General features: G+C 57.0%; 1 protein-coding gene across 4 annotated transcripts in view; it reads left to right on the forward strand.

Moving 5' to 3' along the window:
- ZHX2 (zinc fingers and homeoboxes 2) overlaps positions 1 to 13,653 on the forward strand; it is a 143,289-nt gene extending 129,636 nt beyond the window's left edge. For all 4 annotated transcript variants that reach the window (XM_036263945.1, XM_036263947.1, XM_036263948.1 and 1 more), the window contains exons 3-4: positions 218 to 2,964; positions 12,445 to 13,653. In XM_036263945.1, the coding sequence (XP_036119838.1) occupies positions 456 to 2,960 (2,505 nt within the window). In that variant the 5' untranslated portion in view covers positions 218 to 455 and the 3' untranslated portion in view covers positions 2,961 to 2,964; positions 12,445 to 13,653. The remainder of the gene's footprint in view (positions 1 to 217; positions 2,965 to 12,444) is intronic.
- Positions 13,654 to 16,467: the final 2,814 nt, after the last annotated feature.

Genomic DNA, 16,467 nt, shown 5'->3' on the forward strand with positions numbered 1-16,467 from the left:
GCGTGAGCTGCATCCTGGTTTGCTTGCCGTGGGCCAGTTCCCACTTGCCTCCCCAGAGACGGGGAGAAAAGCAGACCGGGACCTTCATTTTCACGTGCGCCCAGTCTCACGCCATCTGTGCCAGTCGGGGTGGGTCATGAGTGCCACTCAGAAAGACACGCTAGTTTCTTTTGCCTTGTAGAGAAACACTGACCCTATCTTTGTTCTTGTCCCACAGATACGATGCTGCCTCTTGTGTTTAACCATCGGAGCGGCTACAATTTTCTGTGCTGAGATCATTCTGGAAACGCAAACGCTAGACTTCAGCATTGAAGGGAAGCCAAAGTCATCAGAGGGGGGATAAGCCAAGAGCCTTTCTTTGAACAAACAAATAAGTTCCAAAAATTTCGCTGCCCCCTCCCTACGCGCCCCCCGCCCCCCGCCCCCAAAGAAGCCATTGCACACAGGCAGGCAGCATGGCGAGCAAGCGGAAATCTACCACCCCGTGCATGGTTCGGACGTCACGGGTGCTAGAACACGATGTGCCCGAGGAAGGGGACAGGGCCAAAGGGAAAGGGACCAGCACGCCGCAGCCTGAAATGGCCAGCTGGGCAGCGGAACCTGAACACTCTTCCAAAGAAAACGAAGTGATGGAGGTGAAGTCAACGGGCGAGAACCCATCCAAAAAGCTCCAAGGCGGTTATGAGTGCAAGTACTGCCCCTACTCCACCCAGAACCTGAACGAGTTCACGGAGCACGTGGACCTGCAGCACCCCAACGTGATTCTCAACCCCCTCTACGTGTGCGCTGAATGTAACTTCACAACCAAAAAGTACGACTCCCTGTCTGACCACAACTCCAAGTTCCATCCCGGGGAGACCAACTTCAAGCTGAAGCTGATCAAGCGCAATAATCAAACTGTCCTGGAGCAGTCCATCGAAACCACCAACCATGTCGTGTCCATCACCACCAGCGGCCCCGGGGGCGGGGACGGGGACCCTGGGATCTCAGTGAGTAAGACTCCCATCATGAAGCCAGGGAAACCGAAAGCGGATGCCAAGAAGATGCCCAAGAAGCCCGAGGAGGCCGCAGCCGAGAACCACGTGGAAGGGACCGCCCGCCTGGTGACAGACGCAGCTGAGATCCTCTCGAGACTCGGAGGTGTAGAGCTGCTGCAGGAGTTAGGACACGTCATGCCTTCTGTCCAGCTCCCACCAAATATCAACCTTGTCCCCAAGGTCCCCGTCCCATTGAATACTACCAAATACAACTCTGCCCTGGACACAAACGCCACCATGATCAACTCCTTCAACAAGTTTCCTTACCCGACCCAGGCAGAGCTGTCCTGGCTGACAGCTGCGTCCAAACACCCTGAAGAGCACATCAGAATCTGGTTTGCCACCCAGCGCCTAAAGCACGGTATCAGCTGGTCCCCAGAGGAAGTGGAGGAGGCCCGGAAGAAGATGTTTAATGGCACCATCCAGACAGTGCCCCCGACAATCACTGTGCTGCCCACCCAGCTGGCCCCCACAAAGATGTCACAGCCCATCCTCCAGACAGCTCTACCCTGCCAGATCCTCGGCCAGACCAGCCTGGTGCTGACGCAGGTGACCAGCGGGTCAACCACGGTCTCTTGCTCCCCCATCACGCTTGCTGTTGCCGGGGTGACCAACCATGGCCAGAAGAGACCTTTAGTGACTCCCCAAGCTGCCCCTGAGCCCAAGCGCCCACATGTCACTCAGGTGCCAGAGCCCCCGCCCAAGGTGGCCAACCCTTCGCTGACCGCAGCCAGCGACCGCAAGAAGACAAAGGAACAGATAGCCCATCTGAAGGCGAGCTTTCTCCAGAGCCAGTTCCCCGACGACGCTGAGGTCTACCGACTCATCGAGATGACGGGCCTTGCCAGGAGCGAGATCAAGAAGTGGTTCAGTGACCACCGGTATCGGTGTCAAAGGGGCATCGTCCACATCACCAGCGAATCCATTGCCAAAGACCAGATGGCCCTTGCGAACTCCCGACATGGTCGCACGTACCACGCCTACCCAGACTTTGCCCCACAGAAGTTCAAAGAGAAAACACAGGGTCAGATTAAAATCCTGGAAGACAGCTTTTTGAAAAGCTCTTTTCCAACCCAAGCGGAACTGGACCGGCTGAGGGTGGAGACCAAGCTGAGCAGGCGGGAGATCGACTCCTGGTTCTCGGAGCGGCGGAAGCTCCGGGACAGCATGGAGCAAGCCGTCTTGGATTCCATGGGGTCTGGCAAAAAAGGCCAGGATGGGGTAACCCCCAACGGTGCTCTGTCTCGACTCGACCAGCTCTCCAGTGCCCAGCTGGTCAGTTCTCTGCCCAGCCCTTCACCAGCAATTATAAAAAGTGAAGAACAGGTTCATCTCCTGAGGAGCACGTTTGCAAGAACCCAGTGGCCCACACCGCAGGAGTACGACCAGTTGGCAGCAAAGACTGGCCTGGTTCGAACTGAAATCGTGCGTTGGTTCAAGGAGAACAGGTGCTTGCTGAAAACTGGGACCTTGAAGTGGATGGAGCAGTACCAGCAGCAGCACGTGGCGGAGGACCACGGCTACGACACCCTGTCCAGGAAAGCCGCCAAAGCCGTCGTCACCGACAGCCCAAAGAACGGGAGCGAGGTGGGTCCGCAGTACCCCAAGGACCCCAAAAAGCTCTGCGAGGAGGACTTGGAGAAGTTGGGGCCCAGGGTGAAAGTGGGCAGCGAGCCAGCAAAGGACAGTTTGCCGGCAAAGCCCTCAGAGGCCACCTTGGACAGGTCAGAGGGCAGCAGCCGAGATGACCAGGGCAGCGACGAAAACGAGTCAGGCGTTGTGGACTGGGTGGAGGTGACGGTCGGGGAGGAAGACGCCACCTCTGACCGCTCGGACAGCTGGAGTCAGACCGCCGCCGAGGGCACCGCGGAGCTGGCCGACTCGGACTCCGACAGTGTCCCTGCCGAGGCTGGCCAGGCCTGAACAGGTAATGCCACCTGCTCCCCGGGCAACTAGGGGAGGGTGCCGGTTTTATTTCTCTTTGTTGCCAGAGTCGATAGAGTTTGTAGGGTATAGAGATATTGACAAAGATGATGGGTTCTTTTTTTTTTTTAAGGAAGAAAAACAGGACTTGTAGATTTCACGTACTTATTTGAAAGGCCGTGTGATGGGCAGCACTGTGGCATGCGTGGGCACCACCCGTGGGGCCTGTCCATTCTCAAGTCTGGTGGCAGTTTTAACCGGCTGTGGTGTGTTCGCTGCAAGAAAGAAAAAAGGGAAAAAAAGCAGGAAAAGGATATGTCTTGTCCTTTTCCTTTCTTTTTGGATTTTCGAAGCATTAAGTATCTAAGTTTACGGGCTATAGATTTGGGGTCGTTTCTATTGGCCTGAAAGGTTTGGGTATTTGCCTTGTCATGGTGAAGAGAAGGTGCCCTGTGTGTCTCATTAAGTGACCCTGCCCCTAGCTCTGCTGATTGGGTCCCAAAACCCCTTGGAATCTGGAAGAGACTGGTGTAAATTAGGCCTGTGGAGCCACAAAGGCCTGGGAAGGGAGGTTACCATGGTTACTAATGGCCATGTCATCCACATAATGGGACATGCCACCCAAGCCCTTGGTGTTTGTGCTTCACAAGAGGTCCGTGCAAATCAAGGCCTAACGCACAGCAGCTTGCTTGGTGGTGCACTTAGAAAAGGGGGTCAGGGGTACGGATGGGGTAATGGGGAGAAGGACACAGGAGGGAAAGATCCACCTTGGCCAAAGCACGAAAGCCACCCCCCACTCACACTCACACACACACACACACACACACACGTGCGCATGTCACCATTAAAAATAAAGGTAAGGACTTCCAGAATGACTGATAAGGTCCCAAAGGGAGCCCTGGAAATTACCGTGCCTCTTTGTTAATGAATTTGGACAGCTTTGGCTGGCCATGTCACTCATTCATTTGTGTATTCGGTAATAAAATGAGGCACCTGGCAAAAAAAATGAAGCCTTCTAGAAACCTTGTTTCAGCCAGTTCCATGGGCTGTGAAAAGAGCAGTTTAATGAGCAGCCAATCACAGAATGCCATGGAGTCGTCCTCGCAGCCAATCACAGAATGCCATGGAGTCGTCCTTGCAGCCAATCAGAATGCCATGGAGTCGTCCTCGCAGCCAATCACAGAATTCCATGGAGTCGTCCTCGCAGCCAATCGCAGAATGCCATGGAGCCCTCCTCCCACTTTTCAGGAGGACTGGTGATGTGTTGTGGATGAGGATGCCGCCCAGAGGGGAGGGCGCGACAGGAGGAGGGCTAAAGGCTACCGGTGTCACCAGTAGCACCCACTACACACCTCCGGCTGGCTCCCTGGGTTCTGTCCTCCCCCTACCACGTTCTTGCAGAGCCCTGCCTGTCTGGCCCCTCGCTACCTCGTTGAAATGGCGGAGTAATGGTTCCTGCCCAATTAGAATCTGCCCTAGCTTTCCCTGTCTTCTGTCCTTGACCTTTTCGGATACATAAGTCTACATGATTGCTCCCGACAGTAGTTCCGTTCAATTCAACAAATGCTCCCTGAACACCTACTGTGTGCCAGCCACCGTGCTAGGCACTGGAGCTAACCTGATGGAGAAGACACATGGCAGAGTCCTTGTTCACATGGAGCGCAGTCAGGCCAAGGAGGGAGGAGACTGGTCTCCCCTTCACTAGCCATGGTGATCCGTGGTATGGTGGAGATGTCAACAGCTATGTGTAGGGGCATACAGGAGGGGCGCCCAGGCTGCAGGTCAGGGAAGGCTTCCTGGAGGAAGAGACATCTGACTCAGGGGCTGGCTGATGACAAGGGTTTAGCCAAGTACACAGACAAGGAAAAGAGTGGTTGATGGGGAAGAAACAAACAAGGCAAAGGTCTAGAGACAAGAAAATGGTAAAGTTGAGAAACCAAAAGAGGTTTGGCGTAGCCCTGGCTGGTTTGGCTCAGTGGTTGGAGCGTGCGCCCCTGGACCAGAGAGGCCTGGGTTCGGGGCACATACCTTGGTTGCAGTTTGTCCCCATCCCTGGTTGGGGTCGTGTGGGTGGCAACCACTCGATGTGTCTCTCTCACATCAATGTTTCTCTCTCTTCCTCCCTCTCTCCCTCCAGCTCTGTCTGAAGATAAATGCAAAAATGTCCTTGGGTGAGGATAAAAAAAAAAAGAGTTTTGGCATAGACTGAAAGTTAGGTTTGGGGATCCAGTGAACAATGAGAAATGGCAAACGACAAGAACACCCAAAGGTTCCCACAGCTGGCAGAGCTATTCTGAACTAATTGTACCGCCGAGTGTAGGATGATACGTCCCCGTCTCCGAGTGAGCCAGGCGGTGCTTGCAGATGTCCCTGAATGGGAGGCCGCCTGGGGAGGCAGCTCTCCAGGGGCCCCTGCAGCCGCCTGTCCCCAGCCCCTCTGTCCCATGCTGCCACCACCAAGAGTGGAAACACCCCTCTGGCTCAGCTGCCGCTGTGTCCGACTGTCACTCAGGCGCAAGGGAAGCAGAAGACGAAGCTGTGCTGAAACCATAAACAGAAGCTTTGGAAAGAAAGGGCGGGGAGGTGGGAAGGTAGAACAGGGCCTCCTGAGTGACGGAAGCTGAGCCAGGTGCTCCGGCCACAGACGGTCTTATCCAGTTCCCTTAGCGAGCCTGAGAGAGAAGTTCTCTCTATTTTTATAACCCAGACACTGAGACTCAGAAACCAAGGAACTCACCCCCATTCCCCAGCCAGCACCTTGGTGTCACTCCAGAGGCTCACTCTTCCCGTGTCACCTCTGCCTCTTTATTTCAATGTCTAGTCCCCATTTCCGGTGGACCCCCACCCCCAGTGGCGGGAATGAGGGGATCCCTAGGGTTTTCGGAGCTGACTTTTGAATTAACATTAGATAACTCAGAGACGTAGAAACCAGCTGTCTCCCAAAAGAACCAGGAACACCCAGGAACACTTTTTTATGTTTATTTACGGTGAATGCCACCGGTGTGCTCTGTCAAATATTCCTAAACAGGATGCTAAGGTCCACTCAATACCTGGTGACATCTGTGATCCCTGGTTGGCTTCCTGATATTTCAGAGGTGCCGTCGCATTCAGAAAGGGGGTGCCGTCTGCCCTGGTGGCGGCATCCCGGACCCTTTAACTTAGAGAGAAAAAAGGTTAAGTGGAAATCGGCTGGAAGGAGAGAAGGGCCCGAACATTCCAACAGAGAAACAACATATCCAGAGGCCCCCCTGGCTCCTTCTGTCTTGAGCCTCCCTGGGAGCAGCCTTGGGGGAAACTTACCTGGCGTATATGTCTCAGCCGTTTCCCCAACCCCAGAGGCTCCCCCAAACTGCTGCAGGGAAAGCGGCCTGTGTGGGGAGGGTCTGGGTGGTGTGGACTTTGCCCTGTCTGCTGGGGAATGGCTTAACCCCTGTCCCTGCGCCCTATTTTCCTCATCTCAGTTCTAATTAAATCCAGGCCAGGCCCCCTCTTATAAAAGGCAACTCGGCTCAGAAATGTGATTGAGAGATAATAAATCACTATCGCAGGGCTTGTTTTCTTTTCCCGTGGAATACAGTGATATTCTCTCGAGGCTGAAGGCTTTGGGAAATCCCTGCGGGGACAATGAAAGAGAAACAGAAACAGAAATCTATGGCATGGGGAAGGAATCCTAATTGTTTCGTGTTTCCACAGCAGGCAAAGGAAGAGAGAAACAGATTTTGCTAGAGAATTCGTTCTTTTCAGCATTCCAGGTGGCCCCCAAGATAGAAGGGGACAGCTGTGGGAGGCAGTGGGTCCCCGGCCCCGCGGTGTCCCGGGAGAGAGGGACATCCACGTGGTAGGAATGTCTGAATAGTGGCTCTAAGGAAGTGGGCCCGATGACTTTGCAGTTTCCTCCCAAAGCTGAGACCTGGTGCTCTCGGGTCAGGTGACCCATCAGGTCCTTGGCTGTTTGCAGTGCGGAATGTCTGTGAGCAACAGGTAAGATTCTGGGTAGAAACCCAGGAGGTTAAAACAAAAAACAAACCCCCCAAAAAAAGAGATTAGCAAGAGGCCATATAGTCAAAATCGCTGAGATGCTCTTTAAAAAACAAACCAGCCCTGAAATGTGAGCTTATCCTGAGTGGGCCACACACAGTTCGGGTAGTGGGCAGCAGGGGGCCCCAGTGAGCACCTCAGGCACCGTCCATGTTCTCAGGGGCCTCACAGGACGTACAATTAGCCAGGCAACTAAGGACGGGGACACTCAACAAACAGAACTGATGGCACCTGGGACGAGGCCTTTCGGGGAAGTGGCCTGCAGGCTGGGCATTGCTGCCCAGGGGAAGGGATGGGGCCCAGATGAGCCCTGCTTCTGCTTCCTCTTCGCTGTGAGGGGGCTGCAGGCCCCAGCCCAGTCCTGCCCCAGCCCAGTCCTGCCCAAGCCCAGCCCTGCCCCAGCCCAGTCCTGCCCCAGCCCAGTCCTGCCCCAGCCCAGCCCTGCCCCAGCCCAGCCCTGCCCCAGCCCAGTCCTGCCCCAGCCCAGTCCTGCCCACAGCCCAGTCCTCCCCCAGCCCAGTCCTGCCCCGGCCCAGTCCTGCCCTCCCTCAGCCCAGTCCTCCCCCAGCCCAGTCCTGCCCCAGCCCAGTCCTGCCCTCCCTCAGCCCAGTCCTGCCCCAGCCCAGTCCTGCCCCAGCCCAGCCCTGCCACAGCCCAGTCCTGCCCCGGCCCAGTCCTGCCCCGGCCCAGTCCTGCCCCGGCCCAGTCCTGCCCCCCCGCAGCCCAGCCCTGCCCCAGCCCAGTCCTGCCCCAGCCCAGTCCTGCCCCAGCCCAGTCCTGCCCACAGCCCAGTCCTGCCCCAGCCCAGTCCTGCCCCAGCCCAGCCCTGCCCCAGCCCAGTCCTGCCCCAGCCCAGTCCTGCCCCAGCCCAGCCCTGCCTCAGCCCAGTCCTGCCCCAGCCCAGTCCTGCCCCAGCCCAGTCCTGCCCTCCCTCAGCCCAGTCCTGCCCTCCCTCAGCCCAGTCCTGCCCCAGCCCAGTCCTGCCCCCAGCCCAGTCCTGCCCCAGCCCAGTCCTGCCCCAGCCCAGTCCTCCCCCAGCCCAGCCCTGCCCCAGCCCAGCCCTGCCCCAGCCCAGTCCTGCCCACAGCCCAGTCCTGCCCCGGCCCAGTCCTGCCCACAGCCCAGTCCTGCCCCAGCCCAGTCCTCCCCCAGCCCAGTCCTGCCCCAGCCCAGTCCTGCCCCAGCCCAGTCCTGCCCACAGCCCAGTCCTGCCCCGGCCCAGTCCTGCCCACAGCCCAGTCCTGCCCCAGCCCAGTCCTGCCCACAGCCCAGTCCTCCCACAGCCCAGTCCTGCCCCAGCCCAGTCCTGCCCCAGCCCAGTCCTCCCACAGCCCAGTCCTGCCCCAGCCCAGTCCTGCCCACAGCCCAGTCCTGCCCCAGCCCAGTCCTGCCCCAGCCCAGTCCTGCCCCAGCCCAGCCCTGCCCCAGCCCAGTCCTGCCCCAGCCCAGTCCTGCCCACAGCCCAGTCCTCCCCCGGCCCAGTCCTGCCCCGGCCCAGTCCTGCCCACAGCCCAGTCCTGCCCCAGCCCAGTCCTCCCACAGCCCAGTCCTGCCCCAGCCCAGTCCTGCCCACAGCCCAGTCCTGCCCCAGCCCAGTCCTGCCCCAGCCCAGTCCTGCCCCAGCCCAGTCCTGCCCACAGCCCAGTCCTCCCCCAGCCCAGTCCTGCCCCGGCCCAGTCCTGCCCACAGCCCAGTCCTCCCCCAGCCCAGTCCTGCCCCAGCCCAGCCCTGCCCCAGCCCAGTCCTGCCCCAGCCCAGTCCTGCCCACAGCCCAGTCCTCCCCCAGCCCAGTCCTGCCCCGGCCCAGTCCTGCCCACAGCCCAGTCCTGCCCACAGCCCAGTCCTGCCCACAGCCCAGTCCTGCCCCAGCCCAGTCCTCCCACAGCCCAGTCCTGCCCCAGCCCAGTCCTCCCCCGGCCCAGTCCTCCCCCGGCCCAGTCCTGCCCCGGCCCAGTCCTGCCCCGGCCCAGTCCTGCCCCCCCGCAGCCCAGTCCTGCCCCAGCCCAGCCCTGCCCCAGCCCAGTCCTGCCTCAGCCCAGTCCTGCCCCGGCCCAGTCCTGCCCCAGCCCAGTCCTGCCCCCCCGCAGCCCAGTCCTGCCCCAGCCCAGTCCTCCCCCAGCCCAGTCCTGCCCCAGCCCAGCCCTGCCCCAGCCCAGCCCTGCCCCAGCCCAGTCCTGCCCCAGCCCAGTCCTCCCCCAGCCCAGTCCTGCCCCAGCCCAGTCCTGCCCCAGCCCAGTCCTGCCCTCCCTCAGCCCAGTCCTGCCCCGGCCCAGTCCTGCCCCCCCGCAGCCCAGTCCTGCCCCAGCCCAGTCCTGCCCCAGCCCAGTCCTGCCCCAGCCCAGTCCTGCCCTCCCTCAGCCCAGTCCTGCCCCGGCCCAGTCCTGCCCCCAGCCCAGTCCTGCCCCGGCCCAGTCCTGCCCCGGCCCAGCCCTGCCCCGGCCCAGTCCTGCCCCCAGCCCAGTCCTGCCCCGGCCCAGTCCTGCCCCGGCCCAGCCCTGCCCCGGCCCAGCCCTGCCCCAGCCCAGTCCTGCCCTCCCTCAGCCCAGTCCTGCCCCAGCCCAGTCCTGCCCCAGCCCAGTCCTGCCCTCCCTCAGCCCAGTCCTGCCCCAGCCCAGTCCTGCCCCAGCCCAGTCCTGCCCTCCCTCAGCCCAGTCCTGCCCCAGCCCAGTCCTGCCCCCAGCCCAGTCCTGCCCCGGCCCAGTCCTGCCCCGGCCCAGCCCTGCCCCAGCCCAGTCCTGCCCCAGCCCAGTCCTCCCCCAGCCCAGTCCTGCCCCGGCCCAGTCCTGCCCTCAGCCCAGTCCTGCCCCAGCCCAGTCCTGCCCCAGCCCAGCCCTGCCCTCAGCCCAGTCCTGCCCCAGCCCAGTCCTGCCCCAGCCCAGCCCTGCCCGCAGCCCAGTCCTGCCCCAGCCCAGTCCTGCCCACAGCCCAGTCCTGCCCCAGCCCAGTCCTGCCCTCAGCCCGCAGCCCAGTCCTGCCCCAGCCCAGTCCTGCCCCAGCCCAGCCCTGCCCACAGCCCAGTCCTGCCCCAGCCCAGTCCTGCCCCGGCCCAGTCCTGCCCTCCCTCAGCCCAGTCCTGCCCCAGCCCAGTCCTGCCCCAGCCCAGCCCTGCCCGCAGCCCAGTCCTGCCCCAGCCCAGTCCTGCCCCAGCCCAGTCCTGCCCACAGCCCAGTCCTGCCCCAGCCCAGTCCTGCCCTCAGCCCACAGCCCAGTCCTGCCCGCAGCCACACACCCTGAGAAAGGCCAAAGGAGAATCGAAGTCTAGCTGCTTCCACAGACATGGGGGATCTCTGCAAAAGCCAAAAAAGAAATAGTGGCTGCCCCCCTTTTCCGGGCACCCCTTGGTCTTGCAATCTGGTATATGCGTGTGTTTTTGGAGGGAGAGGATTTTTTCCAAAGACCTTGTTCAGCATTTTCTCTTTATTAATGCATAAGGATGATTATGCATGTTCATGTCTATAAGAAATTATACAGGGAGCCTGACAGGTGTGGCTCAGTGGATTATGCATTATGAGAGGTCCTGGTTCGATTCCCGATTCCCGGTCAGGGCACATGGCCAGTTTCCATGCTGGATCCCCAATAAAAACATTTAAAAAAAAACATTACTCAGGGAATCAGGAAAACTCATTGTGAGACAGAGAACCACCTTAGTTTTGAGGTTTATCTAAAAAAGTGAGAGTTTCTGCCAATCACTTGAAGAGACAGGGATCAGCTTTGTTTATGAGGGAGAAAATGTGTGCACTCTCACACACGTGTGCATGCACATACAAACACATGCATGTGCACACACACGCACACCTGACTTTGCTGACCCTAAGGCCCTGACTCTACACCTGCCCTTCCTCGGGGACAAATGAAGCGGTATTTCCGACGCACCTCCTGTTTGCACGGCCCCTCCAGCCCACCGGGCAGCCCGGCAGTTATGAGTTACGGGAGTGAGGCTGGGGGAGCCTAACTGGCCTGGGCACGCAGCTGGGTGGGCGGGCCTGGACCCAGCTCTCCGGTTCAGGGAAGGAAGAACAGTGGCTGTCCAGCCACCTGGGCCTCGTTTCCTGGAGCCTCGAGAACTGTTCAGGTGGACATCGAACCGGGGGCAGTTTCCTTTCCAAAGACAGCGAGAGACCCTGTTTGCTGGGGAAAAGCCTGTTCCTTGGGGATCCAGGGGAGGCTGCTGTGCCCCGTGTACCCCCCAGGGGGCCGTGAGGCCGTGCACGGGACCGCCAGCCCCTGCCTTTAAACGGGTGAGCTGTCCCCTGCAGCGTGGTGACTCCATGCGGAGCGGCTGTGTGCGTAGGGCTCGGGCTCGGTGTGGGGAGCAATTCATTGGGCTGGCCAAGGTGGAATCTGATGGAGGCTTCAACCTCCATTTGGGGGGACACAATTCAACTCATAACAAGGTCCTTGGACTACTTTCTTCACTTCAAAGTATGTAAGACTTGAACGTTGCTCCATGCTGACTCTTAGTAAGCACCGTCCCTTCGTTAAGAGCGCAGGCTCTGCAGGGCGCCTGGGTTTGACTCTTGGCCCCGCCGCCTACTAACCGTGTGATCTCGGGCAAGTCGTTTAACCTCTCTGTGCTCAGTGTCCTCGCCTGTGAAATGGGAATATTAATAATACCAACACCACTGGAGGCTGATATAAATGTTAAGTTGAAAATGCACTTTAAGTGTCCCACCTTGTTATGTGACGATTACACGTCCCGCCGTGTTTGGGAAGGCCCCATGTGGCGGTAACCATGAAGGCATGTGCACCGATACCGGGCACCGCTCCCAGCGCGGCCGCCTATACCGGCTTGTCTAATCACAGCGCGGTGGGGGATGCCGCTGTCGTTAGTCTCACAGACGGGAACACGAAGCCCCAGACAGAGGGAGTCACAGGTGCACAGCCTCAGGGCCAGTAAGCAGGCAAGGTCAGAACCAGAACCTCCACTGGTCGGAGTCCGGAACCTTTTATCTTTTTTTTAAAGCGTGGGAGGGAGAGAGGAAGCAAGAGAGAAAGAGAAACATCGATGTGAGAGAGACACATCAATTGGTTGCCACCCACACGACCCCAACTGCAACCGAGGTACATGACTTTAGCGGGAACCGAACCCAGGACTCTATGGTCCGCAGGCCGATGCTCTAACCGCTGAGCCAAACGGGCCAGGGCTGGAGTCCGGAGCCTTTTAGGAGCCAGTGTACAGGAATAACAAAGGGGTCTTTAATGATGAAAGGAATCACCTCCCCTACTCCCCAGAAAGCCACCCTGGTTAGAGATGCTCCCCCTAACCTCACGTTGTGCTCAGGAAACACTTTAAAACGGGCCCCAAACTTGAAGGGTGTTTGTCTCTCCTCCCATCCCCCCACCCGTGGCTTTGGAAGGGGTGATTCCTAGGAGAGTTGGTACGAGCAACCCCTGCCGCCTTCCACTGTCTCTGACGTCTTGTCTCTGGTTTTGTGTCATCTTCTAGGGAAGTCGTCGGAACGGCTGTGCTGATACAGGGGACGCTCTGTCTCTGAAGAGAGGAGAGAACTTCCCTCCCGGGCCTGCGGTGGGCCACCTGGCCAGAGGCTCCCAAGCAGAACTACTTAGCTGGCCTGTCCCTGCAGGGCCGGGCACCCAGCCGCATCCCAGGCGCCTCCCAGAGGACCGGTGGGAATTGTTCATCGTGCCAAAGTCCTACTACTGCGTTTCCCGTGGGTCCTTGTAAATAGTTGGCTCCTCTGCCCTGTCCCCCACCTCTTGCTCTACTGGACGATGCGGGAATTTTGCTACCTTTTTAATCGAGGGCAATTTCCATCTCCAGCATTACCATCGGAAGGTTTTTCCCAGGAGGGAAGGGCTGATCTCGTGTGCTTTCTTTCTTTCTTTCCTTTTTAATTTTTATTTTATTAATTTGGGGGAGGGAGTAATGTTAGCATTAGTGCCATCATATCTACTGGACTTTAGGTAGGGAGAGTTCGTTTTTAAAGGTAGTTTGACATTTGGGAGATTTCTCCAGGAGAAGGCATCGGTCTGAACTTGGAGAGAGTTTACAGATGGCAGATCTCCGGAATAAAATCCATTTCCACTTCTTGCCCCAGCCGCCTCCGGGGTCCCTGGGTAGCCACGCACGGGGCTTTCTGAACGGCCTCTTCGAGGGCTGGCCTCTTCGAGGGCTGGCCTCTCCGCCAGCCCCGGGGCCCAGCCGGCCCTGGGAGACCCGGGAGCAGGTGGCTGGCGTTATGCAGCACCTTTTCAGAAAGATGCCCACTTTGTTAGCATCATCACGGCTTCTATGAAATTAAAACAAAAAGAGATCTTCCTGTCTAGATGGTACACAGATGAACCATTTTGGTTTCCATTTCTGTTCCTAACTGCCTTTTTTCAGTGTGGTATTTGACAAGATTTCAGCTTGAAGCCTCACCATGAATTGATTTGTTTGTTTGTTTGTTTGTGCGTTTGTTTTGGGCCAATTTTAGATTCCTGAGTGCACTTTTTTTTCCTCCCAGTTAGTCCTAACTTTTAAAGAAGAAAAACCAAGAGACCTATCTGGTGTAAATGTTGCAATATGAATTGTGATTGCAGCCCACCCACCCCACTTGAGTACATTGCACAAAGAAAACGCTAGGGAGTTTGGAAAGAAAACGATTTTTCTAACTTGTTAAAGCTCCTTTGTTGTAACTCAATAAAGCAAAGACTAAACATTTTTATAACCTTTTCCTCTGCTCCTGGTTCTTCATTTCTGTCTGGCCCCCAGGACAAGAGGGTTCCGACCCAGCCATCTCCCGTTTCAAATCCATTACGACCACATTTCTCATTTTCCACCCTGGGGAGGTTGAACATCGCACGTTGGGGCTTTGTAAACACTGTAAATGTTGATGTGGGAACCGCTGTCCTATCTCTTAGACATAAAAATGTAAGTGATAGGCCCTCGCTTCTCCAGAGTCTTTACAAATAGATTCATTAACTACTGCAGAGCCCTGGCCGGGTGGCTCAGTTGGTTGGAGCGTCATTCTGCACACCAAAACGATGAGGCTTCTATCCCTGGTCAGGGCATGTATGGGAGGCAACTGACATGTTTCTCTCTCACATCTATCCCTCTCTCTCTCTCTCTGTCTATCTATCTCCCTTCCTGTCTCTAAAAATCAATAAATATATCCTCGGGTGAGGATTTAAAAAAACACTGCAGAGAAGAGCATCAGAGTGGGAATGAGACCTGCAGGCAATGCCTAGCACCACTGCTTACTCAAGGTGACCTCAGGTAAGTCACTTCCCTCCCTAGGCTGCTGGTGGCTGGTGACTGTCACCTCTCCAAGAAGGCGGGCATTTGTCTCTGCCCAGGTGAGGTTTAAAGAGCCCCTCACTGTCCATGGGTGACACTCATCAAGCCCAGTGGTTTTCAAACCTGGGCAGACACCTGGAGAGCTAGTTAAAGAATCGCCTGGAGCCCTGGCCAGTTTGGCTCAGGGGTTAGAGCACCGGCCTGTGGCCAATGAGTCGCGGGTTCAATTCCGGTCAAGGACATGTACCTTGGTTGTGGTTCATCCTCGGCCCTGGTGAGATCGTGTGACACAGATAGAGCCAGTTGATGTGGCTCTATCACACTGATGTTTCTCTCTGTCTCTCTGTCTCTCTGTCTCTCTGTCTCTCTCTCTCTCTCTCTCCCTCCCTCCCACTCCATCTGATGATAAATAGAAAAAAATATATATCCTCAGGTAAGGAATAAAAAAAAGAATAACCTGGAGAGGGGGTTAAAGTTTCTGGCTCAGCAGGTCTGGGTGGGACCGAGAGGGAGCATCACTCACAAGTTCCCCGGTGAGGCTGGTGCTGCTGGTGCCAGGACCCGACTTTGGGAATGTCGAGTTTTGTTTTTACAGGGACTGACAGACTCCTGGCCAGTGCATCTCAACTGAGCATGTGTGAAAAGCATGCATAAGCATGTTCTTCAGATAAGAGAGAGAACCTTTCTTCTCTCCCCGAGACCCAAACACAGGAAGCACGGAAAAAGCAGGGATTCAGAAGAGACTGGTCTTCTCTGGAAGAGGCGCTCAATACTGAGGTCAAATGCTTAGCACCCCTGCCTGACGAGCCATGGGCTGTGGGCTCCAGCTGCCTTGGAGACAGCTGCCCACTAGTCTCTTCCCCCAGACCTCTCACCCCTTCCTCATTCTCTGTCCCTCGGCCCCTGCTTGCCCCCCATCTGTGGCACACTCAGGACGCAAGGATGCCTTCTGCTCAGTGGGATCTGCGCATTCCCCCTCCCACCCCAAAGCTCCTGCTATAGCTACCACACTCCACCTGGGCCACACTGCGAGAGCACGTGGTGTCTCTGTTCAAATGTCACCTGCCCTCCACGACTTCCCATCTGCAGGACCAGGATGAGGTTAAAGTGAGCAAGGCACCTATGGGAGCAAAACTTAAGGAGCCGAGGTCACGCAAATGCCAACCCTGCACTTGCCAAACCCTGAGAGCAGGCACCTCCTTAAGTTTTGTGTCCTAGGTGCCTCACTGGCCTTAGCCTACCCCTGGCCCTCCCTGTCTAACATGCTTTCCTCTAACCCTACTTTATGTTCCTCTGTCTTGCTTTTTACATGTTATACCTATTTGTTTACTGTCTTGTTCATTCCACTCCATTGCAAGATCCCAGCACAGTGGTGGGCACATAGTAAATGCTCCATAAATATCTGTTGAATGAATGGGTGGGTGGGTGGATGGGTGAGTAGATGGATGGATGAGTGGGTGGATGGATGGATGGATAGATGATGGATGGATGGATGGATGGATGGATGATGGATGGATGGATGGATGATGGATGGATGGATGGATGGATGGGTGGATGATGGATGGATGGATGATGGATAGATGGATGATGGATGGATGGATGATGGATGGATGGATGGATGATGGATGGATGGATGGATAGATGATGGATGGATGGATGGATGGATGGATGATGGATGGATGGATGGGTGGATGATGGATGGATGGATGATGGATAGATGGATGATGGATGGGTGGATGATGGATGGATAGATGGATGATGGATGGATGGATGGATGGATGGATGGATGGATGGATGATGGATGGATGGATGATGGATAGATGGATGATGGATGGATGGGTGGATGATGGATGGATGATGGATGGGTGGATGATGGATGGATGGGTAGATGATGGATGGGTGGATGGATGGATGGATAGATGGATGATGGATGGATGGGTGGATGATGGATGGATGGATGGATGATGGATGGATGGATGGATGGATGGATGGATGATGGATGGATGAAGAATTCCAGCTCCGTAGTCAGAGCTGAATGTGAATTCCAGCTCCACTACTGATGAGCCAGGTGAGCTTGTGAGAATTACTTTTCAGGGCCCTAATTCCTCACCTGAGACCTGGAGATGCAGACTAAGTTGTAGGTCCGGTGTGAGGATTCACTGCCCTCATGAATGCAAAGTGCCCGGCACACAGTAGGTGCTCCACCAACACTCCTTCCCTCCTGGCGCT

The sequence above is a fragment of the Molossus molossus genome, unplaced genomic scaffold, assembly GCF_014108415.1.
Source record: "Molossus molossus isolate mMolMol1 unplaced genomic scaffold, mMolMol1.p scaffold_m16_p_16, whole genome shotgun sequence".
Lineage (NCBI taxonomy): Eukaryota > Metazoa > Chordata > Mammalia > Chiroptera > Molossidae > Molossus > Molossus molossus.